Below are 26,993 nucleotides of genomic sequence, written 5' to 3' on the forward strand. Positions count from 1 at the left end.
ACGCTCTGGGGCTGGCACTGGATGTCGGACGCTGGAGGGAGACTGTCCTAGTCCAGAAGAGTCTCTGAGGTCATATAAATATAGAATACTTTATAGCAGTAGGTCAGCATTAAATACAAGTCACTGAACTTTCATAACTTGTCTCATAGGCTGAAAAAGTTGTGTACATCTGGCGTGTCCCTCCCCGGCTGGCCCAGCCCATCAGTGCACAGACCTATGTGAGTGATGGGAACCCGTGCCTATAAGGAGCGGGCAGGGCAGGGAGGAGACGTTTCTCAAGGGTCATCCCCAATCCCGGACCCCCAGTAGGAGCCTGCTGTTGCCCAGGCTGCTGCGTCCCCTTCCCATCTTTGGTCTTTTAAACCAAAGACAGGGTCTGGGGGGTGGGGACCTGGGTAGTTCTAGAGTGAACATCACTGGCCCCCCGCCCCCCCAAACCATCATCTGAGCAGCCGCCAGAGAGTGGGGTGGTCGGTCACACAGTGAAGTACCAAAAATGCAGGAAAGACCAGACAAAGGCCCAGGCCCAGGCACCGGCCCTCAGTGCTGACCAGAACTGCCGCGGCGGGTGACAAAGGCTGGTTTATATGAGAACAATGTGTCTGCAGCCCCCCGGTCCCAGCAAAAGCCTGCCCCCCACTGCCTGCCCTGCCTTCTGGGGCTGCCAGGGCCCTTTACAGAGCCAGCCCCAGGAAAGGCACCAGGAGGGAGTCTCTCCCGTGAGATCGAGCTCCCCCGACCCCTGCCCATGACCTGCCACAGAAGTTATCACCACATCTCTCTGCGTGGCATGTCACACCCACTGGGCAGGGCACAGTCTGGCACCGAGCTTGGTGACTGGCATATAATTGGGGCTCCATCAGTCCCGTGCAGCCCTGCCTTGTTGTCCCCCTGCCACAGACAGGAGAGAAGCCATCACGCCTGGGCAGCATCTGCCTGCGGGGAACCCGAGTCGGCCACCCCGTGGAGCCCGACGCCTCTGCGTGGGCTCAGCTCGCCAGGCAGGCACCTGGGCTAGAAAAAAGGTCTCAGTTACCCCTGGGAAGTGAAGTGAGGGCTGTGGGGAGGGAGCAACTAGGGCTGCGACCACCCTGGGGGGAGGGGCAGGCAAGCCCCAACTCACCAAGGGAGGACACTCAGATGGGGGGGGGGTGATCTGGGGGAGGGTCCCCAAGGGAGCAGAGGGCCGAGCATCCACCCTGGCCAGGCCTGAGGCAGGAAGTGCCAACCCCGCATCCCCTGCCTTCCCACTGTGCCTGCCACACGGGGGGCTCGGAGTGGCCAGCTGAGCCACAGCGCAAGGCGAACGGAAGGGCTGGCTGTGAGCTGTGGCCGCTCCAGCAGGGGTTCCAGAGCAAGACGGCTGACCTGACAGCGGGGGCCCCCCCCCAGGGCTCCTCGAGGGACGCAGGAGGGAAGGCAGGGTCCCGCCCGACAGCCCCAAAGCTTCTGGCCAACAAAAGGGTTTTCAGTGCCACTTGTGAAGCGATGGTGAGAAAACTTTTTTTTCTTGATAAGAACACACTGATGAACATTTACCTAACAAGGAAAACGTAACCGCCCTCCCCTCTGGAAGGGAAGGAGGACAAATTCAAGCAAAGGCTACTTTGGAAACCGTGAGGACAAGACCACCAATCCACCGTTCACATGCCTCAGAGAAAACCAAGGACGTGACACCAGCTACGGGGGTTCCCAGGAGCTCCTCCTGCCACCCTCCTGGAGAAGCCTGGGCTTCTGAGGAGCTTAAGGCATCCTCCCACCCTGCAGAAAGCTTCGGCAATGGGACGGGGAGAGGTTAAAAATCAAACAAACCGGACCCTGTTTCTAGCTGCCTCCCCCCCTTCTAAGGAAGGGCCAACTGTGTTTGAAACCCTGTGGCCACCTGCTGGGGCTGCCCCGCCCCGGGCTTCCTTGAGAAGCAACGGGAGCCTCCGCTCACAGGCCGCAAGGGCAAGGGCGCCTGCAGCTGTCCGCCTGGCTGGGCTTCAGCGACGAAGTCCCAGGGCCTCCCAGCGAGGAGCTATGACCTTGCACTTTCGTCCTCTGCCGAACTGGCCTGGGACGAAGGGCCCGGAGGCCCCCAAGCCAGGTGGGGCTACACCGACTGGTGGGTGTGTGGACAGGGACCCCCAGCACCTGCGTCAGCCCAGGTCCACTGGAGACAGAAAACACTCAGCAGGTTCCTCTGGGCCCCCTTCAAGGCCACACGCCAGTCCATTCCCACTGCCCTGTGCCCCCAGGTCCGAGTTCACCTCCTGGAGGCCCACCCACGAGGGGTGTTTTGGTGCGAGACCCCAGCAGGGGCGAGGAGCTGGGCAGGCAGACCCCCTGCATCTGGGGAGCTGGCTCGCCGGGCGTCCAGCACTGGCCATGGAGGGTGGGACCCCACTGCAGCCATCGTCTGCCTGATTCTCGATGCTCCGGGACAGCAGGGCCTGCAGGGAGGCCACTCTCACACTCTCCCAGAAGGACCCCCGCCCCTCCACTCATACCCAGAAGTGGCCCTCCTCTCCCAAGGGGGGAGCAAGTCGGCACAGGTGGTGGCTGCAGGAGGGGCACGTGCCTTCATTGGTGAGGTGGGCCTGCAGCAGGGGTGACTTACTGGAACCAGAGACGTGGTGGCGGAGGCAGCTCTTCCTGGACCAAGGGAGCGGCATTCACAACCGGCCTTGGCCCCGGCAGCTGTGACTCAGGCTCTGAATGCACGCAAACTCTCCAGCTGTCAGATCCTGAGGCTCGCTCGCTCGGCAGCCCCTGAGCCCACGCTCCAGCCAACCTGTCCCGGTGCACGAAGGATGGGGGTGCTACCCCCTGAGGTGCTGGGTTACCTGCACCAAGGCCCTCCCCGGGCCGGGCCGGGGCTAGTGCAGCTCGGCGGGGTCCTGCGGCGGCCGGGGCCGGCCCACACCCATGTCACTGCTGCCACTGTCCAGCTCAAAGCCACGCCCCCCCAAGGGCGTCTGGGGCATGAACTGGCGGAAGATGCTGACGCTGCCGTGCCAGAAGGTGGGCTCTGGGAGCCGTCCCACCACGCTCCACGCCCGGGTCTCTGGGTCGTAGGCCTCCACCACGTCGGAGAGTTCAAAGGTATTGTCGTAGCCCCCAGAGACGTAGAGCTTCCCTCCAAGGACGGCCAGGCTGCCCCCTACATGCACCTGTGGGCCAAGGGGGGCGGTGAGTGGAGGCTGGCAGCCAGGGCAGGGGAGAGCCCCAGAGCCCCCCTCCGTGGGGAAGGTGCCTGGGGCCCTTGGGAGGGGCAGCCCCTTGGCACTTCCTACACCCCAGCTAGGACACAGGGGCTCCATGCCCGGGGGTCACATGCCACAGCGGGTCCCTATGGTGGTCAAGGGGCCATGGAGGCACTCTCCCTGTGAGCAGCATCAGACCTGCAAAGCAGGCGTGACTGTTCTCCCCATCTCCACCCCCCGCAATTATTTATTTTTGGCTGCGATGGGTCTTTGTTGCTGCACACGGGTTTTCTCTAGTTGTGGCGAGTGGGGGCTACTCTTCGTTGCGGTGCGTGGGCTTCTCATTGCGGTGGCTTCTCTCGTTGTGGAGCACGGGCTCTAGACGTGCGGGCTTCAGTAGTTGTGGCACGTGGGCTCTAGAGCGCAGGCTGTGGTGCATGGGCTTAGTTGCTCCACGGCATGTGGGATCTTCCCGGACCAGGGATCGAACCCGTTTCCCCTGCCAGTGCAGGTGGATTCTTAACCACTGCGCCACCAGCGAAGCCCTGTTCTCCCCATCTTACAGATGGGAAAACTGAGCCTCACATAGCCGACAGCAGCAAAGCTGGGACTTGATCCAAAGTACGGGCTCTGAACCACGAGGCTGGACTATCCCATCTTTCCCAAGATTGCTATAATGAGTACGTGTAGCTCATTATGGGGAAAACCAAAGTTATATTTCCTAACTGTAAAGATGTTATTTATTAAAAAAAAATTTTTTTTTTTTGGCTGTGCTGCGTGGTTTGTGGGATCTTAGTCCCCTGACTAGGAATTGAACCTGGGCCCTCGGCAGTGAAAGTGAGGAGTCCTAACCACTGGACTGCCAGGGAATTCCCCTACAGATGTTAAATAAGCTGTAGAGGTATCAGGAGAGCAGGTTTGGAAATTTTTTTTTTTTTTTTTGGCCACGCTGCACAGCTTGCTTGCAGGATCTTAGTTCCCGGACCAGGGATCAAACCCGTGCCCCCTGCAGTGGACGTGCTAACCGCTGGACCGCCAGCGAACTCCCAGGTTTGGAAATTTTCAGGAAGACAGAAAATAAAGATACAGGCGGGTGCAGATGTGTATCTGGGACTAAGGAGATTGCTCGTGTAGCCAAAAGCCACCCAGCCTTCCTGGCTCTATCACATTGTCAAACTCAGCACCCTGTTCTCAATAAGCCAAGAGAGGTGAGACCCCATTAGGCAGCAAAAGTGTGGGTACACAGCAGGTGCTCAATAAGTGTACTCCCAAGGTCAATCCCCAAAGACCTCCTTGTCTGACCTCACCCCTCTGTTGCCCCCTTGTTCACTCTTCTCCAGCCACACCAGGCTGAGGGCTTGTTCCATGAACACACCAGGCATGCCCTGCCCCAGGGCCTTTGCACTTGCTGTCCCTCTGTGGAACACTTCCCCAGCGTGCTCTCTGGCTCATGGCAGGTACTCAACGAACACTGGTCCGAATGGATGAACTCACTAAGCTGTGTGACCCTAGCATCTTATCTAAGGTCTCTGTTTCAGTGACCCTCGAGTACAAGTTGAGCACAACGCCAGCCCTCTGTTCAGGGAGGTAACACCGGGAAAGGGCCCAACACAGGGCCCTGCCCACCAGGACTGCATCCCAAACTTACGCTGACACTTTGGTTGGAAACCAGGACCAGCTTGTGCTCCCAATGCTGGCGTGTCTGCAAACTTACCTGATTCATTGATGGGATCTTATCCCATTCGTTCTTGGTGGGGTTATATACGTCCACCTCGGCAGAGTCGTCCCTGGGGAGTGGAGGGGGGAAGGAGGAGGAAGAATGGGTCAGAGTGACTAGGCAGCACCTGAGTGTGAAGGGCTGGAGAGAAGGGTCCTCCGGGCCCATCTCCTTTGGGGACCTCTGTGATGCTATTTGGCAGCCCACCGGCCAGTGGGACCCTATCCCTGGTTCGCAGGGGCTGATTTCAGGCCCCCATACCTATCTGGCCTGGGCTCTGAGGCCGGAACCCAGCCATGCTCCACAAACCCAAAGATCATGCTCTCGGGTGCTACAACGCTTCCCCGCAGCCCAGCTGCACCTCCCCTTCGCTGTGGTCACCCAGCCTGGCCTCAGATCTTGAACTGATAGTGGCCCTTCCCACCAGTCTCAACTCACCCTTCCTCAGCTCACTTGTGCCACCTCTCAGGACAGCCTTCCATGGCTGACCAGTCTAGGCCAGGCCTCCCGGCCCACTGCACAGCCCCCGTGCCCTGGACCACTGCTCGGCCACTGCCCTCCCACCGCCGTCAGTCCCTCGATCCCACCCCATTCACTGCTGCATCCTAAGTGCCCGGCAGGGTGACCAGAGTCCCAGGAATAAGGACACCAGCACTGCCCTCCCCTTTGGGCTCAGGCTCCTCCAATCCTGTCTGACAGGCTCCTGATCCCTGCAATACAAGGCTCAAAGGCACAGCCTTGAAACACAAAGACACTACCCCCCAAATAGGAGTACTGATGGTAACGATGGTCACAGGTCAGGGATCAGCAGAAAGGCCAGAGAGTAAACATTTCAGGGCTTGCCAAGCAGACAGTCTCTGTAGCAGGTCCCCAGCGCTGCAGCTGAGAACAAATGCAGCCACAGTCGTATAAACAAAGGGGCTGGCTGCATTCCCATAAAACCTTATTTATGGACACAAATTTGAATTTCACATAAATTTTCACACGTCACAAAGTATTACTCTCACTTCGATTTTTTCCTCCACCCACTTCAGAATGTAAAAACCATCCTTAGTCTGTGGCGCGTAAGATGATGATAATTAATGTGGGAACCCGCTGGGCTGCCCCCCGACCCCTGCAGAGACGCAGGAGCTGCAGCCAGGAGGTGCCAGGCCGGACAAGGCTCTCGGCTTCTGCCTCTGCGGGCGCTGGGACAGCCCAGCCCCGGAGCCACGTTAAGTGGGGACTGAGGCAGAGCACTGCTGGGGGCGGGGGTGGGCGCGGGCGCCGCCGGTCACTGCTCACAGCCCAGGGCAGCAGCAGCCCACAGGCTGAGGCCTCCATGCAGCGTGGACCCTTCCTGTGGACCGGAGCTACCCCGACAGGTGGCATTCTGGGCAGTGTGACGCAGCTGAGGCACCGAAGTGCGTGGACAGGGCGCAGGAACACTCAAGCGCCCGAGACCCCGGCCCCCGGCCTCGCCCACACTCTCAGGTGAGGCCAGGCCCCCACTACTCAACAGGCTGCCCTCCTAGACCGCTCACCCTTTCGGCCGGATTGGTGGTGGCAGTGCGCAGTGAGCAGAGTTGAGCCCACCTCCCGGGGCCCCCATGGCTCAGGCGACCCTGTACAAAGGCTAACAGGGGCCCTGGGGGGCACTCTAATGCTCACACGTGGGGCAGTTTAGCAGCTGACCAGTGACTCCGACCAGGAGCAGGAAGGCACAGGGCGTTCCCTCCAAAGACCGGTCCTTGGGCACCTCTTGTTCTAGGACCACGGCGGAGGGGGTGGGGGAGGAGGGGAGGGCGTTCTCTAAGTCGCGCAGCCTGGAACGGCCACGAGGGGCTGAGGCCAAGGTTCTGGCACCCTCATGAGTTGTATTTATAGCCATCTCCACCCCCCTCTTTGAAGACATGACTTGGGGGAGGGAGAGCTGGGCGAAGCGTCAGATGACGTTTTATAACAGCACCGGGAGCTTGCTGGGATTCTGGGGCTTTCTCAGAGCAGATCTTCACTTCCTAGGATACGGGGAGGCTTGGCCCCTTGGCCACCTGCGTGACAAGCAACACCACCTCAGCTCCAAATGTGTTCTCCCCGAAAGCCTGGGAAGGCGCCTCGAGTCTGGGGGAGGGGCAGCTCAGACAGTGAGAGGGGCGTGGGCCGAGAAGCACAGTGTCCCCGTCCTCAGAGGCTCCCAATTCAAAGTCGCAGGTGGAAAGGGGACAGAGGGGATGGCCGTTCACACCTTACCCTTCCCTCCTGGTCCCGTAGCTTCAGGCCGGCTCTAGGCCAGGGAGGGGAGCGGCAGGTACACACACCTACAAGCAGGTATGTACGTGCACATGTACGCAGAAGCTGTGAGCAGTGGCTGGGAGCTCCTAGTTCCTTGGATGCCTACTGGCCCATCAGGAGAGGGCACTTCGCTGTGACAAGTCATCAAGACTCACAGATGCATGGTGACCCATCGGCTGCCCAGCTCCGCCGCATGCTGCCGAGGCCATAGCCTGGCCCAGGGAGGCTGTGATGTGGTGACAGCACACGGGACCTGGGCTGGATGTCCTTGGTTCTAACCCTGTGCCACCACTTAAAGCCTGTGGTTGTGAGCAAGTCCCTTACCCCTCTAAGTCTCTGGTTTGCCACCTGTGAAATGGGGATGACAGTGGTGCCCATCTCAGCAGACAGTCATGGGGATCAGCTGTGAAAATGCCCATGAAACAGGCAACCAGAGCTCGGTCCATTGGGGACCCCAACAGGCTAACTACTGTCATCGTTCCCACAGGCAGCTCTGGGCCTGCTCAGTACCAGGCTCCTCCCTGGTCCTGGCTGGCTGCGGGATCTCTGGAGAACAGCATTCTTTCAGCAAGACTCACCAGCCCTCCCTGTGCCAGGCCAGGCAGGAAGGGATAGACAGAACCTGCGGAAACGCACTGAACACACAAGTGCTGCTTTCCGCAGAGGGGGCAGGGCTGATCCCTCCACCTGGCACCAGCCCGCTGGTGAGCAAAGGGTCCCTCTGTCAAGGCCACCCCACCCCAAAGACTCAAGTGTCCAGAAAGCTCTCCTCTAGTTTTTTTAAGATTCAAAGTCCCTCTCAGGTAGGACAGGTGGTTCCTTTTAGTAAAAGCCATGTGAGACCAACAAGGGCTTTTAGTGGGACCCACGAGGCGAAGTCCAGCCAAAGAGACACAATTGATTTAGCTTCTATGAATCTCAAAAAGTTCTCTGTGAGGACCTAGCTCCATCCCACTTGGGATCCTCAGAGGCCACAGAAACCATTCTAAAGAATGGGAGCAGCACAAAGGCTCCAGGTCAGAAAGACCCAGCCCCAGAGCCCAGTGTGGCCTCAGTTTCCTCATCTGTGAAATGGGGAGAACAGTGAAGATGAGCTTAGCACAGGACCTGGTAAAAAAGATCACGCAGTGGTCTTGGCCCCTGGGGACTCACCTGATGAAGTACATGAGTCCATTCAGAGTCACTGTCTTGGGGGCAAAGGACCAGGGCGGGAGCTGGCCACAGTCCACCAGTGACCATAGGTCCATGTCTGGGTTGTAGCACTGCATCACCATGGTCTCCTTGCCGGCCAGGGAGCCGATGGCGTAGAGCCGGCCTCGGCAGGCCGTGGTGGAACAATTGTCCATGGGGTAGGTCATGGGCTGCAGGGCCTCCCAGGAGTCGGTGGTGTGGTCGTAGCGCTCCGTGCTGTCTGCGGCCACCACGTACAGCAGCCCGTCCAGCACGGAGGAGCTGTGGTACTCCCGGGCCTTCAGCATGGGCGCCACCTCCGTCCACTCGTTCACGCTTGAGTTGTACCTCCACACGCAGTCGTAGAGCCGGGAGCCATCGGATCCGCCTGCCGGGGCGGACAACGTGCAGATGGTCAGCCCACACCGACTCAGGGTGATTCACCCACCCGTGACTCCCTGAATTTCTGAGAGGGGGAAAGATAACCCTCACCTGGCTCCCTGTAAACACACGTCCTCTCTCACCAAGGCTGGACCAGGGGCTCCGGCAATGCATAGGCTGACCGCTGCCCAGGAGGATGGCCATAAAAACGCCACCAAATCTGCGGGCCAAGCTAAGGCCCAGGGGCCGCAATTCTAAGTAAACAGCAATCTCAGTCTGGACCCCCCGCACAAGCGGTCAAACACCTCAGCTGGACTGGGGCATCAGGTCTTAGAGTCCATGCTCCTGGGGAGCCACAAAGCATGTGGGTGGGGTGCCCAGGGACTTGTTCACCAAATTCTAGGCTTCCTGGGCAGCCCCTAACCAATGCTGTGCCAGGATGAGTTGAGAGGAAATCTACAGCACCCTGCAAGCAAGAAACCTAACACAGAAAGTGATGCTACGGGGACTTCCCTGGCGGTCCTGTGGTTAAGACTCTGCACTTCCACTGCAGGGGGCGCAGGTTCAATCCCTGGTTGGGAACTAAGATCCTGCATGGTGAGGCCAAGAAAAAAAAGAAAGTGATGCTCTGAGTGGACTTCCGGGGTTGTATTTCTTGATTTATATGCAAGTTACTGACATGTTCTGTTTGGAAAAACTCATCCAGCGGTACAAATATGATGTATACTTTTCCATCTATATTTCAAAAAAAAGGCTTAAAACCAACCAACCAAACAAAGCCCAGTGGTACTGGCCAGAGCCACAAATTAAACCAGGTTCACCTAAGACATCAGAATTCCCACAGTATGAAGGCACCCCAAGAAGCCTGGGGGTTGCGTTCCTCTATTGCCCCAAGGCTGGGGCCACAGGGCAGACCAGAGCCGGCCTGACATTCTATCCGGCTCACAGCCCTGAGCTTTCAGAGGGAGAAGGCAGGGTCCTTGTAAAGTCCTCTCTGCCTGCCTTCTTCCTTCCAAAGGAGAATCGTGTCAAAGGCAGCTGAAGTCGCTTTCTCATCCCCCCAACCCCGTGAAATTCCCTAGAGACAGCTGTAGGGACCGACTCAGCCACCTGTCTAAACCCAAAGGATTAGCTGCTCAGCTGAGACATTTATGGAAGGGTGTGCAAAGTTGGGGCGAGTCTGACCAGTTCTGGGAGTTCACTGGCCAGACTTCTGTGGTGGGAGGGTGGGGATGGTGGTCCCCAAACAACACAGGGCCAACCTCAGGTTGGAAAGGGACTGATTCTGGCAGATTCCTGCAGAGGCTGGACCTGGAACTGCAGGCCAAGGAAGCTGTGGCCACAGAGCCGAGCCTGTCCTTAGGCCGGGATGCGTCCCACTTGTCAGCTCAGAGCCGGCTTTCTCCGGACCGTGCCAGGCTGGACACAGCGCTGTGATGGCACAGCTGGGGCCTCCCTGCCTGATCCAGCCCTCTGCAGGCCCCAAGTGCAGGCCTGGTCGGTTCTTTCCTTATATAGCCGTCACACAGACCGCCCTCCTCACCCCACTCAAGGAGGTAGACTCACGTTTGAACTGGGATTTATCTTTAACGAAAAATGCGGGAGATGCCCAGGACTAGGGCGGGCTGGGACACGCCCAGCATGACTCGGCAGTGTTTTGGGGTTTGGGCCAAGTAACTGGAAGAAAACCTCTTAGCATGTGACTCTGTTTACAGTCGCCGGGCAGGGAGCAGCCTAAACACCACGTGACCCACAGCGCAGGGCCTAGGTGCAAGCCCTGTCACCGGTGACCAAGTGTGTTGCTCAGCCATGAGGGAGAAATCCCCCGGGGGGGCGGGGAATGGATGTATCACAGGGCGTCAGTCCCTGGCTCGTCCCCAGATTCCTTAGGGACAAAAAGAAAGCACTCATTGTGCAGGGTGACTGCCCCAGTATCTTGCAACGAAATGGGGGCACCACCCGAGCAAGGAGGAGGCTGCCCAGGCAGGCCCTGCGTGCTGGGAAGAGACCCACAAACTGCTACTTGTGCCACTCACACAAGGGGTTCTTCTTCTAGATCTTAAGTATCAACCCTAGAAACGTACGTGCGTGCCAGCCTGGGGGAGGAGGAGGGGGAAGGGAAGTGGCCACTTGCACCCAGGTGCGGTCCCGGGATTCCAGGTATTGTGGGTTCTCCTGCAGGTGGATGTATTCCCCCAGGGGGGCGGGGGTTCAGGCGGCCCAGGGTCCTCCTGACCAGCCCCCAGCCCACTCACCCGTCACGTAGATGTCGTTGCCCAGCGCCACGATGCTGTAGCCCCCGCCCAGGTGGTCGGGGAACTCGGCCAAGTAGCGCCACTGGCCCGTCTGCGGATTGTAGCAGTCGACGGTGACCAGCTCGTCGCAGTCCTGGTCGCAGCCGCCCACCAGCACGAGGATCTCCGCGAGGCCGGTGGAGGGGCGCGGGCGCATCCGGGGGCAGGGCCCGCGGTCGTGGCGGTCGTAGCGCGCCGCCTGAAAGTCGCGTGCCTCGCGCAGCAGCCGCAGGCAGGGCGGGCAGCGGGCCACCAGCGGCTCGGCCTCGACGTGCGCCAGCAGGTAGAAGCGGCGCACGAAAGGCAGGCGCACGGCCTCGAGCAGCTGCGGCCAGTGCGCGGCGCGCCGCGGCGGGTCGGCGCGCACCCAGCGCAGCGCCAGCTGGTAGGCGGCCTCCTCCTTGGGCACGCACAGCCCGTCGTCGCGCAGGTAGCGCAGCAGCCGCGCCAGGGGCAGCCGCTCCAGCTGCTCGGCGCCCAGCTCGCCCACGTGGCGCAGGATGAAGCGCTGCGCCGCGCTCGCCAGCCCCACGCAGCTGAAGGCCTCGGCGAAGTCCTGCATGTCCAGGCAGTTGGTCAGGTCGAGCTGCTGCTGCAGGAAGGCGCCGCACGCCTCCTTTACTGCCGGGAACTGCAGCAGGTCGGCGGCGCGCAGCAGCGGCTCGGCGTTGTCGCCGCTCACCGCCACGCGGCCCGTGTAGCTGAAGTCGAGCAGCAGCTGCAGCATGTCGGGTGGCACGCCGTGCAGGCGCACCCGCTCGGCGCGGCTCTCGCGCAGCTGCCCGGCGAACATGGCGCGGAAGTAGGGGCTGGCGGCCGCCAGCACGGCGCGGTGCGCCGGGAAGTCGCGCCCTCCCGCTGCCTCCAGGGTCACGTCCAGGAACTTGCGCTCGGCGCGGAGCTGGCTCAGGCCGCGCAGCAGGCTCAGCGCGTGCGCAGGGTCCGAGAAAGGCAGCACGGCTAGGGGCGCCGGCCGCTCCATGGCGCCTTGGCTGGGGGCGCGGGGCCGCTGCGCGTACGCTGCTCAGAAAACCCGCCGCCAGTGCCAGCGGGAAAGACACGACGAGCTGGTCGCCGCGGCTATAAATAGGGCCGGGCGCCTCGGCCTCCGGGGTGGCGGGGGCCGGTAGGGGGTGGGGCATCACCGGCACCGCCCACTTAACCCCTCCGGGCCCGGCGCCGCCGCCCTCCCTGCCGCCCGGCTGAGCGCGCTGACTCGCGTCCCCTCGCGTGCTCTCGCCCCCGCGCTCCAGGCTGAGTCACCGCCGCCCGCGCCTGTTCCCTCTCTCCGCCCTTCCGGGGCTTCCTGCGGCCTCCCGCCGACGCCCGAGCCGGGGACACCGGGTGACAAGGGTCCTCTCCGAGGGGCGGCCCTGCCGTGCGCTGGGATCGGGGGCCTCCAGGGCCTGCTCACCACCCACTCGGGCCCGGCTGCTGAACAAAACCCGGTGGTGGCGGAGGAAGCCACCCTTTTCGCGCCAGACTTCCCAACTGCTCCCGGGCGACTCGGTACAATGGCTTTTTTTTTTTTTTTTTGGAATTCCACTAGTTCCAAGGGTTGCTAGTTAACCCTATCTCCGGACAGGTTTCAAACGACAGAATTTCTTTCTTTTTTTTTTTTTTTTTTTACAATTCAGGAACAGAGCGGGAACAAGTATATAAGTTTTTTAGGTGACGTTTTTTTCTTGGCGCATCCGTAAGGGACACGGGGCCAGATGCCAGGAATCTGCTCCACTGTGTTTCTGCAGGAGTTTCAAACTTGACTAACGCGGTCGTTAACTTTCGTCAGCACAGAAGGCGCAGTTTTAGTTTCCGAGTCATAGAGACTCTTTCAGGCTCCTGAGCTACCCTCTGAAGGGGTCATCCTGGCCTCCTCGCCCTTCCTCTCCTGGAAATGGAAGTGGGAAAGGCAGAAATCAGGGTTGGAAAAATCCATGAGAATTCGTAAGAATGTACTATTAAGCTGAACAAAAAGCTGAAGCACCAGAAAATAATTCCAGGGAAAAAATAGTTTTTCCTATTCCATGAGAGGGGCACTAGGTACCTGGGGGTCAGGGCCCTCAGCTCAAGGTCAGACAGGAGATTGCTTTAAAAACCAGGGGATGTGGCTCTTCAGAGATGTCACAGTCACGTGTGGGGTGACCGTGAAGAAAGAAATCTTCCTTACTTTGGTTCCAATAGATACAATGCCAGGACTGTGTTTTCACTGAAACCATATGAAAAAGTTCCCTCACTTGGAAGCCATTTTTTTCTTTAGTTTAATGTATGCTTTGCTCAGTTTTAGAAAAGACCCTTAAATGTATTGTTTGTAATGATAAAAATAAAGTTATATCTAACTCTCTAAAAAAAAAAAAAGAAAAGGAAAGACCTTTATTCCACTTCTTGTGTTGCAGATGAAACCTGAGTTTCTGTTATTGGATAGCACCCCCCATGCCCCGTGGGCTTGGCAAAGACATTCCAGACAGCAGCCTCATTCCGCCCGCCCACGTGTGTCCCAGGGCAGGCCAGGCACACCAGGAGTTGCTGTCATTTCTTGGTTCCAGCTCAGTCGGCACAGCCTTTGGAGAAGACATCTTGGTTTTCTTCCATCTCTGAGATGCAAACTGTAGGCTTTCTCTTCTACTTGTGAATCTCTCATCATCTTGCCGTGAGAAGGTATCTAGTCTAAATGTCAGCATGGGAAGCACAGGCCTAAGTCAGAAAACATTCAGGTACCCAGGCGGGCTGCCTGTTGCCCATAGATGGACTGTTCACACAGCTATTAACGGCAGCAGCAGCATTCCTGGGCCCAGGAGCCCGGCCAATAAGCTTACTCGCTCAGGCTTTGTGACAAGAAAGTCTAAGTAGCCAGGAAGTGGGATGTTTCTAGGGAAAAGTACTACAGTCCCTCTGGGTCAGAACTCATCCACCTGGTATAAATCAAGTCTTTTAAATCAATAATGTTTCTGTAGTTAAGAACCGAGTCCAATTTTATGTATTCCTAACAACAGGGGGTTATTTAACTCATGTTTCAGCCTTACTCTGAAGAATAGTGATGCAATATTCATTGAAATGGAAAGATGTTCATGTTATAATGTCCAGCAAACAATCTGATTACCCATAGTATGACCCCATTTGTTAATTAATTTATTTATTTTTATTTTGGCCACGCGGTGCATGCAGGATCTTAGCACGCGGGATCTTAGTTTCCTGACCAGGGATCGAACCCGTGCCCCATTTGTTGTATGTGTTCGTATGCCTACCAAAAAACTGTGAAGGTAACATTTTCTCTAGGTGGCTAGGTTTGTTTTGCTGTTTTTGCGTGCCTGCATTTTCTGTCTTTCTGTACTAAACATATATAACCTGTGTATTAAAGAAATATTAAAAGTTCAAAATAAAATTAAAAGTTCAGTTCTTGAGGAAAAAAAGTATATTATTAATAGCCCAGACCTAACAGGAGATTATTTGAAGCCATGTGTATATATCTAAGTCAATAAAGGAATGTGGTTAGAAAAGAAAGGAACAGATTTAGACTTATCAGCTGTGTTTGGAATTTTGAATAACCTGCTAACCCAAGCATGCTATTAAGTTCCCTGTTTTTTTTTCTTGCTCATTAATCTCATGCATTCAAAATGGGAATGTGAGAAATTCATTCACTGCAGTATGACAATGTGATGGATACAGTCAGCAAACTGTATTAACTAAGGGGATTTAAACTTCTCAAATATCATCCAATACCCTGGCATGGTGGAAACACCATTGTTTGGTGAGGAAGGTGTTAACTCTAGCCAAAAAGCAATAGTTTGTGAGAAAATGGATTTAAAGACTAAACTTCAGCCACGAGAGTTTTAGAAGTGTACCTCTTCTAAAATCATGAAAATGGTCTTTGTCTACGTAACTTTATGATAATGTAATACAATGTGAATTAACAAATAATGGTACTGTTTCATTAAAAAAATGAAAACTACTTAATTTTGATATTTGAATTCTGATTTTAGGCAGACAGGACAAGAGGTAACTGAGATAATTTTAAAAGCTGCTGTTACATCCTTTTTCCTTTCTTTGAGAGCATATAGGAACACATACCATAGCATTTATAGAGTCAAAAAGAGATTGCATCTTTTTCATATTACACACTGATATTTTCTGATTCTGGGCTGCCTAAGGTGTGGTTTGTGATGCGCTTACTACATATAAACTTCTTCCTTTAAGGAATGTTACAGAGTTCTCTATTAAGTGCATTATTATATATAAATGATATACTGCAAGTAAAAACATTTAGTTTGGTGCATAGGGTTAGCTATTAATCTTTATATTTTACCTGTATAAACCATAACATGAGAAATTCATTTGACTCTTCTATGCACAGGTAATTTCCCTCACTATATGAAACGTTGACAATACCTAGTTTAGAAATTTATTAATGATTTAAAGTTATTCACACATATTCTTTTTCTGGTTATTTTTTATTAAAAAAATTTTTTTATTCACACATATGTATATTCATACAGCAGTCAAGTTACTAAAAGTTGAAAACAATACAGTTTTGAGGAATTTTCACTTATTTTCCTCTCCTGGAAATGGGAGTGAGAAAGGCAGAAAACTGAAGATAGGAAAACTCCATAAGAATATCCTATTAAGCCGAGCAAAAAGCTGAAGCACCAAAAAATAATTCCAGGAAAAATAAACCTTTGGTTATGTTTATAACTACACTCAAGCACAGAGAGTTAAAACGGAGGCAGAAAGCATTCCTGAATTTTCCCCAAGTGACTGCAGTGTAGCTAGTGAGATTTAGGAAGGTGAAGCTATATCTGGTAACCCAATTAAAAGAACTACATTCTCAAGCTACTTACTGGGAAACCATTCTTAGTATTTTGAAACTTGTCATAACCTGTGCTAATGTTGGCTTTTTTCTTCCTCTTTCCTGAGTAAGTATAATCATCTGACAGTTAGCATTCAGCAGCAGGTGATTGTCTTTTTTTTTTTTTTTTAAAGCAGAAAACAAGGATCTGGCTACTGTGGCTAATGCTCTTGCATTGATCTTGGAATTCTAGATTTGCCCCCTGGAGGCCAGGAGTAGTACCGTATACCTGAGAAATAAACTAAACATGTTGAAGAAACCTAAGCCTGTCATACAGAGAAAACTAGCTTTATTATCCCCACAGCTACATATTATGCTATTGAATTTGGGTCAATTATTGGTGTTACAGTCCTTTCTCAGGCTAGGGAAGGGATGATAGATATTAACATCTAAACCAAAGGGCTAAATTCTAAGGGAAATCAAAGGAAGGAGAGACAAAGGTCTTCCTCTGAAGTTTTCTATTTCACCTGAGTGGCAGGCAGGGAGACAAGCAGAGTACACCGGATGTACTGGTCGCCTCTGTGTACTAAGAACTTATTAAAGAAATAACTATTGGATACCTATTCTGAGCAAGAGTTATCACTGTCACATGACAGAATCCAAGTTTGGGATTTTCTTAGTGTGACTGAGTGGTCCAATATAGGTCCCTGAATTCTAGGCTCTTTTGTCATCAAGCCCATTATGACTATGAACAAGTTCTTTATTTCAGTTTCTTAACTGGGTGGGTGGGTGGGGGAATTTAATGTTTACTACGTGCAAAATTATACCATAGGGAATAATGATCAGTTTTTAAAAAATTTCTCTTTATTCATTTGGACTTCACCTCCAATAATTATTCTTTTTTTTTGGTATTTACACCTTTAAACTACCAATAGGATAATGTCCTTCTTGGCCCTTTCATATTCAGGCAAAACAAGTTGCCCTGGGTGACCCTGGGCAGCACTGGCTAACCTCAGGACATTTGCTCTGGCCCCGCGGATCAGATAACATTCCAAATCTGGCTAAAGCATCAATGTGACAAGTCTGCAAGAAGATGTTAATGATGTTTCCACAGGCTAAATCCAATGTCTGTTTTTAGCTTACTAGCTTTGTAAAGCACCTCAATTTGCTGTCACCTCTGGGGAGCCCTACAATCTTTGAAGATCTTGCTAAAATAATATTTTAAAAAGTGGCAACAATCATAAAAGTAAACTACTACTTATTGAGGCAAGTTACACATTTTATAGCTAAGGTAATTGAGGCTTAGAGAAGTATTTCTAAGATAAGTCAGTCTCCTAACCACTAAGTGTTTCCATCAGAATTATCTTAACCACCGAAATAGCAAGAGCCAACCAATGTAGCACTCACTACCTCGGAAAGAATCTCATCTTTTAGGGGTTCTTCCGATCATCGCTCTGATGTAGTATATGCAGATGAGTCACTTTTCTGATTTGAATTTAAAATTTTATGTCACTCCTCTTTAACAGTTTCTTTGTCTTCGAAGCTACCAAATATGTGATTGAATCATTTGCATTTCGTATACAGAATTTTTTTCCCTTTCAAATGGTTATTAAAAATAATTTAAGTACATGAGGCCTCCTCATGGTAAGTTTATCAGAGCAGTTAATTTTCAACTAAGTGTTCGGAGTCAATCAACCTTCAACATATAAAGTTGTAAAATACTCTGCGGCGCAGCATGTAAACACTGCCAACTCTTCAAATTAAATATCAGTAAACAAAGTCAATGTCAACACCAAATATCTCTATCAGGTTTTCGCCTCACCCACTGTTGTAATCCTGTGAGGAATATATTCAGGAAATAATTCAAGGCAAAGTGAGAAAACAGGAGTGGTCTCAAGGTCAGGCGAAGAGGGGAAAAAAAAGCGTATTTAAAGCAAACATCTTCTCAAACACCAGCAACACTGGTGTAGTTTTTAAAAATGCGGTGGTAACCCGACACCTCGCAGTGTTTCCTACTGAGGAGACTAGGGCGGTCCCACCCCGCTTGGTCTCGGTCCGCCGTCCCGGACCCCCAGGGCAAGGAGGAGCCGGCCAGAAAAGCCACAGCCGCGAAAACAAGTTCGCTCCGCCCGGTCCAGGGCGCGGGGATTCAGCCGTGGGACGGCTGCGACGTCAGCGCCCCCGCCTGGGCCGTGGGGACCCCAGCCCCACAAAGGGGCACAGACCCCAAATCCCAAAGGCGAAAGAGGAGGCGCCAGCCGCCGCCGCCCATCGCTACCAAGGCCGTCAGCCCCTCCCCCATCCGCCGGGGCGACCCCTGACCTCCCCCGCCCCCGCGGAGACCGAGGCGCTACCGCTCGCGCCGCCCCTCCCCCACCGCCGAGCCGGCCCGAGCCCCCGCACCTCCCCCGCTCCGGAGGTCTCAGGTCCCGGAGCCACCGCCTCCGTAGACCGGGCACCCGCCGCGGAGCTCTCTGGGGGTTGGAGTCCTCGAGGGGACCTTTGTGCGCCTCAGCCGCGGAACGGGGGACTACGACTCCCACAATGCCCCGCGCCCGCTCCAGCGCCACGCCCCTTCACCGTCGGCTTCACGTCGCCCCCAGACTACATTTCCCGACAGCCCTCGCGGCTCTCCCGCCCTCCCTCCGGAGACTCGAGCCGAACTGGGCGTCAGGTCGGGGAGCCGGTCGGGTTCCCGCTCGCCGCCGCCGCCGCCCCCCCCGCAGCGACTCTCCCGCCTCTCCAGTCGCGCTGGTCGCGGGAGCTGCATCGACAACTCTGCTCGGCTGTGGAGCCGCCGGCCTGAGAGTACAGTGCCCGGGACGCGACACACCGAGCCCCTCATCATCTCCAGTCGGGGCGACCCCTCCCGGGTCCGCCCTCGCCCTACGCGGCCGCCGGAGCCCCCGGCCCCGAGCGGCCCCGCGGCCCAGCGCCCGCAGCTCGGCCCCTGCACTCCCGCTGTCGCCGCCCCCCACCCTGAACATGGATTCCGACTCCTGCGCCGCCGCTTTCCACCCGGAGGTGAGTGAGAGCTGCTCCCCGATAGCCCCTAACCGCCCCCACCCCGATCCTGCGCTCCCGGAGCCGGACCCCCGCCGGCCGAGCGCCGCCCTCCCCTCCCCCAGCTATCCTTCGTCGCCCCCCGGGTGCCCAACCCCGCCCCCCACTCGGGCCCGCTCCCGGTCTTCCCCGCCCGCCCTCTTCTCGGTGTCCCTTCCGCGGGTGTCCGCGTTCTCCCGGCGCCGCTTCCCTCAGGTTGCCGCGACCACCCCTCCCCGGCCTTGCGTAGCCCGGGGACCTGTCTGCGCCCCCGGCCCCTCCCCGCCGGCCTGGCTTACCCTTTCCCCGCCCCCGGGGACTCTGTCCGAGCCGCCTCCGCCCCGCGCTTCCGCTTATCGGAGGAATCCCCCACCCCCTCCCGGAGGGGCTCGCGGCCCCCTCGGACGGGGACTCCGTTCCGCGCGCCCCCGCCTTCTCCCCTAATCCCCCGGGCCCGGTGGCCCGCGCCCCGCCCCCTAACTCCCGCTCGGCCCCCGCCCCCTCCGGCTGGGGTGGGGGAGGCTCGTCCTTCGGGGTCCCCACCCCCGCGGGGGCCCGAGCCTTGCTCCCACCCCGCGTGCGCTCGAGTTCCCCTCCGGGGCCCCCTCCCCCGAGCTCGACTCGCCCCGCCCCGGCTCCCCCTCCTTCCGGGGATCGGCCCTCGGTTCTCCCGGCCGACCCCCGCCCCGCCGCGGTCCCCTCCCCCTCCCCTTTCTGAGGCCCGCCGAGTCCGGGGTGCGGGTCTGGCCGCGGGCGGGTGGGGGAGGGGAGGCGGCGCTGATCGGGCTCGTCCGCCGCGCTGCCGCCTCGGGGGCTCGCGGGGCCTGCCAGTACCGGAGCCTGAATCGTGCCGGGCTACTCGCGCCCCCTCCCCCGCGGGATGGGCCCCGCACCTTCCGGGGCCGAGTGTCGGCGGGGGGCGGTTTCCGCGGGAGGGCGGGGAGGGGGCCGCACCGCCATCTGCTTTTCCTACAGGCGGCGGAGCCAGGGCGGCGGGCGCGGTAGGGGCGGCGCGGCTTCCCCGCCCCGGGCCCGAGGCCCCCGCCGCCTTCCACTCTGCGTCCGTCCCGGCTGCTGACCCACTTCTGCATGTTCCCCGCCGAAATAAAACTTCTCCCCGAGAGTTTGAGGGCCGCGGCCCTCCCACCCGGCCGGAGGGAGGGCGGTCAGTTCTTCCCGGGGAGGGGGCAGGCTCTCCCCGGCGCAGGAAGGGCTGGGCACCGCGCGGACTCCAGCGCTCCGCTGACCTGCGCGGCCCTCGGGGTCCGGGCGGCCGAGGGGTGGGGTCAGAGGTGGTTTGCTAGTACCGAGTTGAGAAAATCAAAAGAAGTGTAGCCCTTGGAAGGAGACCTGCGGGCAGCAGGCCTGGGCCGCGCAGTTTTCCGGGCGCGCTGGGCTGGGACGGGCCTGGGAGCCCACCGCCTCATTTCCTCCCCCCCCTTTCACTCTACCGTGGAGCGGGCCCTTAGGCTCTGGAGGTGTTAGCCGAGCTCCTAAGGGTGGGCTTGGGGTGGGTGATGAAATGCTTGCAGAAAATCTGAGTGCGCTAGTTGAATGAACCGAAGTGAAACACAGTTGCTTTGCTTAGGAGCAAATAAGAGCTTTTTCTCCTGGAGCTCCTCTCTTCCTCTGGAGGAAATCTGTTCTTGTCGAGGGCGTTTCTTGCTTGAATGGGGATGGGACACACAAGCCAAAACTTCTAGTATTTCATCTTTAGCGTGCAAATGGTAGTAGCAGGATTGTTTCTGGTTTATTCTCTGAGTTGGGGAATATTTGGGTGCCTGGCCCCCGGATGTTGGAGCAATGGAGGGACCAGCCGGGGAAGTGTCTCCTCTGGAGGGGAGAGCTGGGTAGGAGGAGGGGCTCCTCACGCAGCCCTGGCTGGGGAGGGGTCAGGTGAGATTCAGGTCCAGGGTCCCAAGTCTGAGCTCTGAATGTTAAGGAGTAGTTGACTTTCGAAGTCACTTGAAAGACTTCAGTTACAGCTGCAGCAGGAACTTATTTTCAAAGTGGAAAATTTGTGGCAAAAAAGGCTCTTGATAGGCCTGTAGAAACTAACAGATAGTGTCAAAAAAAAGCCACATGAGTGCTAAGAAATAGACTTTTGTGCAAGCTTTTATCTCCTAGCCAGTTTCCCAGTATTCTTGGCATAACATCATAATACCCTCTCTTTCAACTTCTGAAAACAGTGTTCTTTCTTGACCCAAACTTCCATTATCTTGTTCTAGAGTGTCTGTAAATCTAGAGTGTGTTTGTGAGTGGCAGCTCATAAAAGCCCCAGCTTGCCTAGTTTTGTTTCTGCTACCCCACCTGTACGTGTCTGCTTTCAAACGCCCTCTCTTTCCTCGCTTGTTAACAGGAGTACTCCCCCAGTTCCAAGAGGCGCAGGACCGTGGAGGATTTCAACAAGTTCTGCACCTTTGTCTTGGCCTATGCAGGCTACATCCCTTATCCGAAGGAGGTAATTTTCAGCACTTTTGACTTCTTGCCAACAGCAAAACCAGAGTGACAAGGTGGTGGCTCTGGAAGGGGTTCCCTGGGACGACTTGAGTCAATAGTCGGGCAGAAATCTATCTTACAAAGTTGGACCAGCCTGGGAAGTGGTGCAGGCTTGTCTCGAAATAGTTTGATAAACTTTCAAAGTTTGCTTACAAATAATGTATTTGATGTCTGCCCATTCTTAGTGGCCAATACTTATCAGGGGCTTACTATGGCCAGGTGCTCGTTTTTGGCCGTTGTAATGATACGCGGTAGGAGCTATTATTTATGTCCATTTTATTTTATTTGTTGTTTGTTTATTTTGGCTGCACTGTGCTGTGTGGCTTGCGGGATCATAGTTCCCCCGACCCGGGATCGAACCTGGGCCCCGGCAATGAAAGTGCCAAGTCCTAACCACTGGACTGCCAGGGAATAACCTATTTATCTCCATTTTAAAGATGAGGACACTGGGGCACAGAGAGGGAACTCCTTATCCTGGGTCACAGGCTAATCGGTGGTGGAGCCTGGGGTTCAAGCTGATCAGATGGTCAGGCCCAGTCCACCCTGCCCTGCCTGGCGGGTGGCCTCCCGGTTGCTGTGCACACCACATTGCAGAATCTTCAGGGACTCGTGGCCAAAATCCCATGTAAATGAAGACGTTTTTCTTTTCTTGCTGAGAAATGGGCAGAACTGTGGACCAGCGCTGCCATGGTGCTCAAACTTCAGGGGCTTCGTTCATATTATGTAAGGCTAAAGAGAAAGGAATCCAGTGTTTCTAGGAGGCCAAACCCAGCACTGGCTTATTGTTTCTGTCACCAGCTAGGTGGATAATGCTTGCATCGTGCCGTGCAGAACGTTGCCACTATTTGCAAATAAAAGTGCTTGACTGATCTGAAGGAACCATAGAGTTGAACTCACTGCTTTGGGGCAGTAATTACCTACTTTGATTTTGCAATATTTTGAGACGTCAGAAAATCCTCACAGTTATTTTACATTCACTTAATTAAAAAAGTACATCCTTTGGGAGGACAAGTTGAGGGGAGATTGTACAATCAGGAAAGATAAGAGTGTGAGGGCGTCTTCAGCACTCTTTTCACAGATACGTATTGAGTATTAACTAAGTTCCTGACTCGGGCAGGGGGAAGGTTTAGCAAGGGCTAGAGGGTCCCCCTTGTGGGTTCATGTTCTAGCTGGAAGGTCACACTAAAGAACTAATGACACTGTTCCTAAAGAATAATGCTGGTGAGAGCTGGGAAGCTCCAGTGCATTTCCCACGTTTGCAGGCCTGACCTGGCTGGGGGCCCTGGGGAGCTCTGCTCTGGGCCAGCTCTTGGTGCTGGGGGCTGGTTGGGATAATCGGAACCCGCCACCTTTGTCTCTGTCCTTTCAGGAACTCCCTTTGAGGAGCAGCCCCAGCCCTGCCAATAGCACCGCTGGTACCATTGACAGCGATGGCTGGGATGCTGGTTTCAGCGACATCTCGTCCACCGTGCCCTTGCCAGTCTCTGACCGCTGCTTTGGCCACCTGCAGCCCACCCTCCTGCAGCGAGCCAAGCCCAGTAATTTCCTGCTGGACAGAAAGAAGACTGACAAGCTGAAGAAGAAGAAGAAGAGGAAGCGAAGGGACAGTGACGTGCCCGGGAAGGAGGGCTACATGGGGGGCTTGCTGCAGCTGGGAGCCGCTGACCCATATGCAGAGACCCCCACGAGCCCTACCCTGCAGGATATCCCCCAGGCCCCTGGCGACCCCTGCTCGGGCTGGGACTCTGACACTCCTTCCAGTGGATCTTGCGCCACGGTGTCACCGGATCAGGTCAAAGAGATAAAAACTGAAGGCAAACGGACTATCGTCCGGCAGGGCAAGCAGGTGGTATTCCGGGACGAGGACAGCACCGGCAACGATGAGGACATCATGGTGGATTCAGGTGAGTGGCCCCTGAAGGATGGCGTGCCACGGGCGGGTGGTCAGACGAGGGGATGGTAAGAGGGGTCTCAGCGCGGTCCCTTCCTTGGAGTGTGACAGTGGAACGTGCCCTACCACCTTCAGGGGAAAAGGTGCAAGATAGTGGATGCCAAGATGTTTAGGAAGGGGTGATCACAGCTGAGGACAGCTGAGATTCCAGAACAGACCTCGAAATGTAAAAATAACGCAGCTCGTAAGTAAACACCTCGCAGGTAATTCCTGGTGCCACACGTTTCAGTGCCCTTTTTGTGCATTTGCTGCATTTTCAGGGAAGTATCGCCCTTAAGTGAAGCTTGAAATCTGTTTCACCGCAGCTCAGCTGCTCTGTCCTGTTGGAGAGCGGCTTTCCTGATGGAGAGGGGTTGTGAGAAGTTTTCTCCCTCCTCTTACGTGGTTCTCTCCTTTCAGACGACGACTCCTGGGACCTCGTCACCTGCTTCTGCATGAAGCCATTTGCTGGCCGCCCCATGATAGAGTGTAATGAGTGCCATACCTGGATTCACCTGTCCTGTGCGAAAATCCGGAAGTCCAACGTTCCGGAAGTGTTTGTCTGCCAAAAGTGCCGGGACTCCAAGTTTGACATCCGCCGTTCCAACCGGTCCCGAATGGGCTCCCGGAAGCTGTTTCTGGACTGACTCCTGGAGAGCGAGGAGACTGTGGGCGAGGAATCGGAAGGGACGATGGGCCTGCTGGCCCTGGTCTTAGTTGAGCACAGAACTCTCAGCTCTGGTGCGGGCAGACCCCTGCCATTCAGGTGCCTAAGCGAAAGGACCAGCTGTCCAAGGTATAAACTGTACATAGCCAGTGACTGAATAAAATCCTCGTGGGCCAAAGCTGCTGCTAGAGCTGTGTTCTCTGTAGTGGAGGTGGACTGCACACCCAAGCGCAGTGGGTTTGGTCCAGCTGGAGATGAGGGTACATGGTAGTTGTGAATTCTTACTCTCATTGTTAACAAACTCCCGCCGACTGGAACAAGTGCTAGCTGTTACTCCTGCTTCCGCTGTGTTGGCGAGCGGAGATGTTCAGTTTCCCCGGCCTGTTTATGAACAGCCATATATGTAAGCTTCTTCTCGAGTGTAAGTCTTTTGCCATAGGTGTCTGTACAGCAACCATCAAAGCTGCCCCTCCCTTAGTGGTCCGCCCTCTCCCCTGCCTTGGGGGCTGCCCGCTGGAGTCCTCTGGTCTCACCCTGAGAGGAGCCTGGGGGTGGGCTAGCTAGTGACCCCCAGGTTTCCTTCTGTTTGTTAAAAGGGACAGTATGCAGCTGCTTCTCTGTGGAAAGGGGGGTCGGTTCGGGGGGTGGTCAAGGTGGCCCGTGTTCATAACTCAGTTTCCTGTTTTGCACGATGTAAAAAAAAACCTGTCTTTTTGCACGAAATAGCCAAAAGTTTTGGTATACTTCTGCCTGGGTTCCCCTTCTCTCCAGTTGGCTTCTGAGGGCCTTGGGGGTGCCCAGCAAGCTGTTTTCAAGCGAGGGGGCACTAGGATTCTCTCCTTGTCTCTCTCCCTCACTTTTTTCTAGTAGCAGCATTAAAGGTTAGGCAGTCACTGGGGAACCGTGTTCCTCTACGTAGTGGGCTAAGGGAAAATGGGGAGGAAGGCCTCTCCGATGGGTTATTCATAGTATGCCCCTCGTACAGGCTGGCCTGCTGGTTCCATGGGGCAAGGTTAGGACTTCTGAAGCCTTTTTTTTGGTTTGAAGTGGTGAGTGAGTGATATGGTAACATCGGTCTCCAGGAATGTACCACTGAACTGTGCAGAGTTCCTTAGATCTAAACTAGGACCCTGGACTGGGGAGACCCCTGTGCAGGCCAGCTCTGGAGAAGCCTGGGAGTTTGGAGCCCCTGCAGGCCTTTGCTTGAGGGCAGTGTGGCCCGGGACACTGGTGGTTCTGGGGCTCGAGGGAGAGGGAGGGCTTCAGCTGTCTCTGAAATTGACATTGCTCTTTAGCAGTTCAAATACTCGTTCTCAAAAATGTTTTTTTTGTAAATCGATGGGTATGTTTTCATAAACATTGTTTCTTATAAAGCGTGAAAAGGGAAGGATGCCCAAGTCAGTCATATTTATTTACATCTAGATGGACTCTCAAAAAAAGGAAGTAGGAAAAAAAAAAAAAAAAGATGGACCCTCAGCCTCTCTGCTGGGGGCTTCTCCACATGGTCCCCTTGTGCAGGGCCACCAGGTGAACTTGGTCCACATTCTCTCACTGAAGCACCAGGGGGGTTGAACTGTAACTGGCTAATCAGAGCCTATATTTTGTCCTAGTATCTTTCATGGTTGACCAGCCAACTGCCTTTTTGTTGTATTTTTAATTCTGTTGCTTCTATTAACACAAAAATAGAGAGAGTTTCTGAAACCCATTTTATTGTGAAGATCCCCAAGGGAGAAGTTCTGCTGTAGAGAAAAATAGTAAGAAGCTGGCTTAGAAACAACCTTCTCCTCAGACAACTGTCTGGCTCTGACTAGGGCAAACGTCCAGGAAAAGCTGGAGAGGAATTTGCCAAAGATCTGCCCCATGACATTGCCTGTCCCGTGTCTTCACCATGAGAGTAGCCAAAGTTTCAAAGTGTTTCTCTCTTTAAAGAAAAAAACAAAACTACGCAAAGTTTTTTAAAGTGTGTTTAAGAATAGGTGTGATTTTAGAGTGGAACTGCCAACCCTGGCAATTGCCATATTGCTCTTAGAAGAGTCAATTCCTGGTGACGCCTCTGGAAGGCATTTGATATTCATCTCCATTTCTGTTTCCTTCATTTCCTTTTTGTTCTTTTGACAGGTTTACCCCTGTGGCTGGTGTCTAAGAAGTCAAGACACCTTGGTTTTTCTGTTAGATTGAGCTGGGCAGCTGCAATCAGCTTTATGCAAATTAGATACGGCCCATCTAGGGGCTCCTGGTTGGAGGCTAATGGAGTAGGGGGAGGGAAAGTTGTCACCCCAAAAGTAGGCCCCTCCCGTTGACTTTGGCCAGGCCAGACACTTAACATCGTTTACATGGTTCTGCGTAATTATAAACCTTAATGTGTATAAAGCGAAGCTGTTTCTGTGAAACTGTATATTTTGTAAATAAATATATTGCTACTTTGAGGTTCATGTCTAGCTTCAGGTGTTTCTGTTGAAAGACTGTTCATCACCACCCCCAAACCATGATTAGTGAAGTGAAGACTTGGGAAGTCAGAGTCTGAGTTTGGTTTAGCAGGATGGAAAATGCTCACAGCCCTTAATATACTTTTCTAGTAAATTCTCCAGAAACAAACCGCAGTAGGAATGACAGGAATAGCTTTCACAGTTTCTTCATCCCATTGTGCATTAGCTTAAATCCCAGTGAGTGGTTACCCTGCATTGTAAAAGCTGCAGCCTCCTCAGGTTCTGCAAGCGGGATTAGCGTATCCCCGCCCCCCGCCCCGGGTGCTCCTTCTGCCCTTTACATTTGGGGGTCCCAAGTGGCTGAGCCAGTTCAGTCAGTCAGCTGCGTCTGCCTTAAGAATCTGGTACCAGCTAGTGGTCAGCGAGTACCTCCTCCTGTGACGTCGGAGCTGCCAAAATGTGTGAATCAACACCTCTTAAAATCTTGAACATACTGGCCTAAGTGGGTGGTGAGCCTTGTCCAAGACTGTGGGTGGGTGTGAGGCTCCAAAGGAAGGAGGTGAGGGTGACGGGCATCAGCGAACTGGGGTGAAACCTGCACCGGCCAGCCCAGTTGGGGGTGTTGGGA

At 54.9% G+C, this 26,993-nt stretch overlaps 2 protein-coding genes and 1 long non-coding RNA gene across 4 annotated transcripts; 2 read left to right on the forward strand and 1 right to left on the reverse strand.

The window, feature by feature from the left end:
• Positions 1–1,487: 1,487 nt before the first annotated feature.
• KLHL21 (kelch like family member 21) lies at positions 1,488–12,126 on the reverse strand. Of its 2 annotated transcripts, XM_036841613.1 has the most exons (4): positions 10,983–12,126; positions 8,329–8,734; positions 4,903–4,975; positions 1,488–3,155 (listed from the first exon to the last, which is right to left on the reverse strand). In XM_036841613.1, exons 1-4 carry the CDS (start codon positions 12,001–12,003, stop codon positions 2,862–2,864), a joined length of 1,794 nt encoding a protein of 597 aa, XP_036697508.1. In that variant the 5' UTR covers positions 12,004–12,126; the 3' UTR covers positions 1,488–2,861. The 2 variants fall into 2 exon arrangements, with proteins under 2 accessions (XP_036697508.1, XP_036697513.1); XM_036841618.1 differs by lacking the exon at positions 4,903–4,975 and having other exon boundaries at positions 3,015–3,155.
• A 35-nt stretch (positions 12,127–12,161) lies between these two features.
• On the forward strand, positions 12,162–14,967 carry LOC118889657. The gene is made up of 2 exons (XR_005018592.1): positions 12,162–12,530; positions 13,415–14,967. It is a non-coding gene; the product is annotated as an uncharacterized LOC118889657 (long non-coding RNA).
• Positions 14,968–18,333: 3,366 nt separating this feature from the next.
• Positions 18,334–26,371, forward strand: PHF13 (PHD finger protein 13). Its single transcript, XM_036826112.1, has 4 exons — positions 18,334–18,825; positions 21,203–21,304; positions 22,712–23,246; positions 23,693–26,371. Exons 1-4 carry the CDS (start codon positions 18,346–18,348, stop codon positions 23,917–23,919), a joined length of 1,344 nt encoding a protein of 447 aa, XP_036682007.1. The 5' UTR covers positions 18,334–18,345; the 3' UTR covers positions 23,920–26,371.
• Positions 26,372–26,993: the final 622 nt, after the last annotated feature.

Source organism: Balaenoptera musculus, chromosome 1 (genome assembly GCF_009873245.2).
Source record: "Balaenoptera musculus isolate JJ_BM4_2016_0621 chromosome 1, mBalMus1.pri.v3, whole genome shotgun sequence".
Classification (NCBI taxonomy): Eukaryota; Metazoa; Chordata; class Mammalia; order Artiodactyla; family Balaenopteridae; genus Balaenoptera; species Balaenoptera musculus.

Coding starts and splice junctions, on each gene's coding strand:
- KLHL21 (XM_036841613.1), bottom strand. CDS start 12,003: ATGGAGCGGCCGGCGCCCCTAGCCGTGCTGCCTTTCTCGGACCCTGCG. Junction 4,976..8,328: donor GGACTCATGTACTTCATCAG/GTGAGTCCCCAG, acceptor TCCACTCCCCAG/GGACGACTCTGCCGAGGTGG. Junction 3,156..4,902: donor AGATCCCATCAATGAATCAG/GTAAGTTTGCAG, acceptor CTTGGCCCACAG/GTGCATGTAGGGGGCAGCCT.
- PHF13 (XM_036826112.1), top strand. CDS start 18,346: ATGCCCCGCGCCCGCTCCAGCGCCACGCCCCTTCACCGTCGGCTTCAC. Junction 21,305..22,711: donor ACATCCCTTATCCGAAGGAG/GTAATTTTCAGC, acceptor CTGTCCTTTCAG/GAACTCCCTTTGAGGAGCAG. Junction 23,247..23,692: donor GGACATCATGGTGGATTCAG/GTGAGTGGCCCC, acceptor CTCTCCTTTCAG/ACGACGACTCCTGGGACCTC.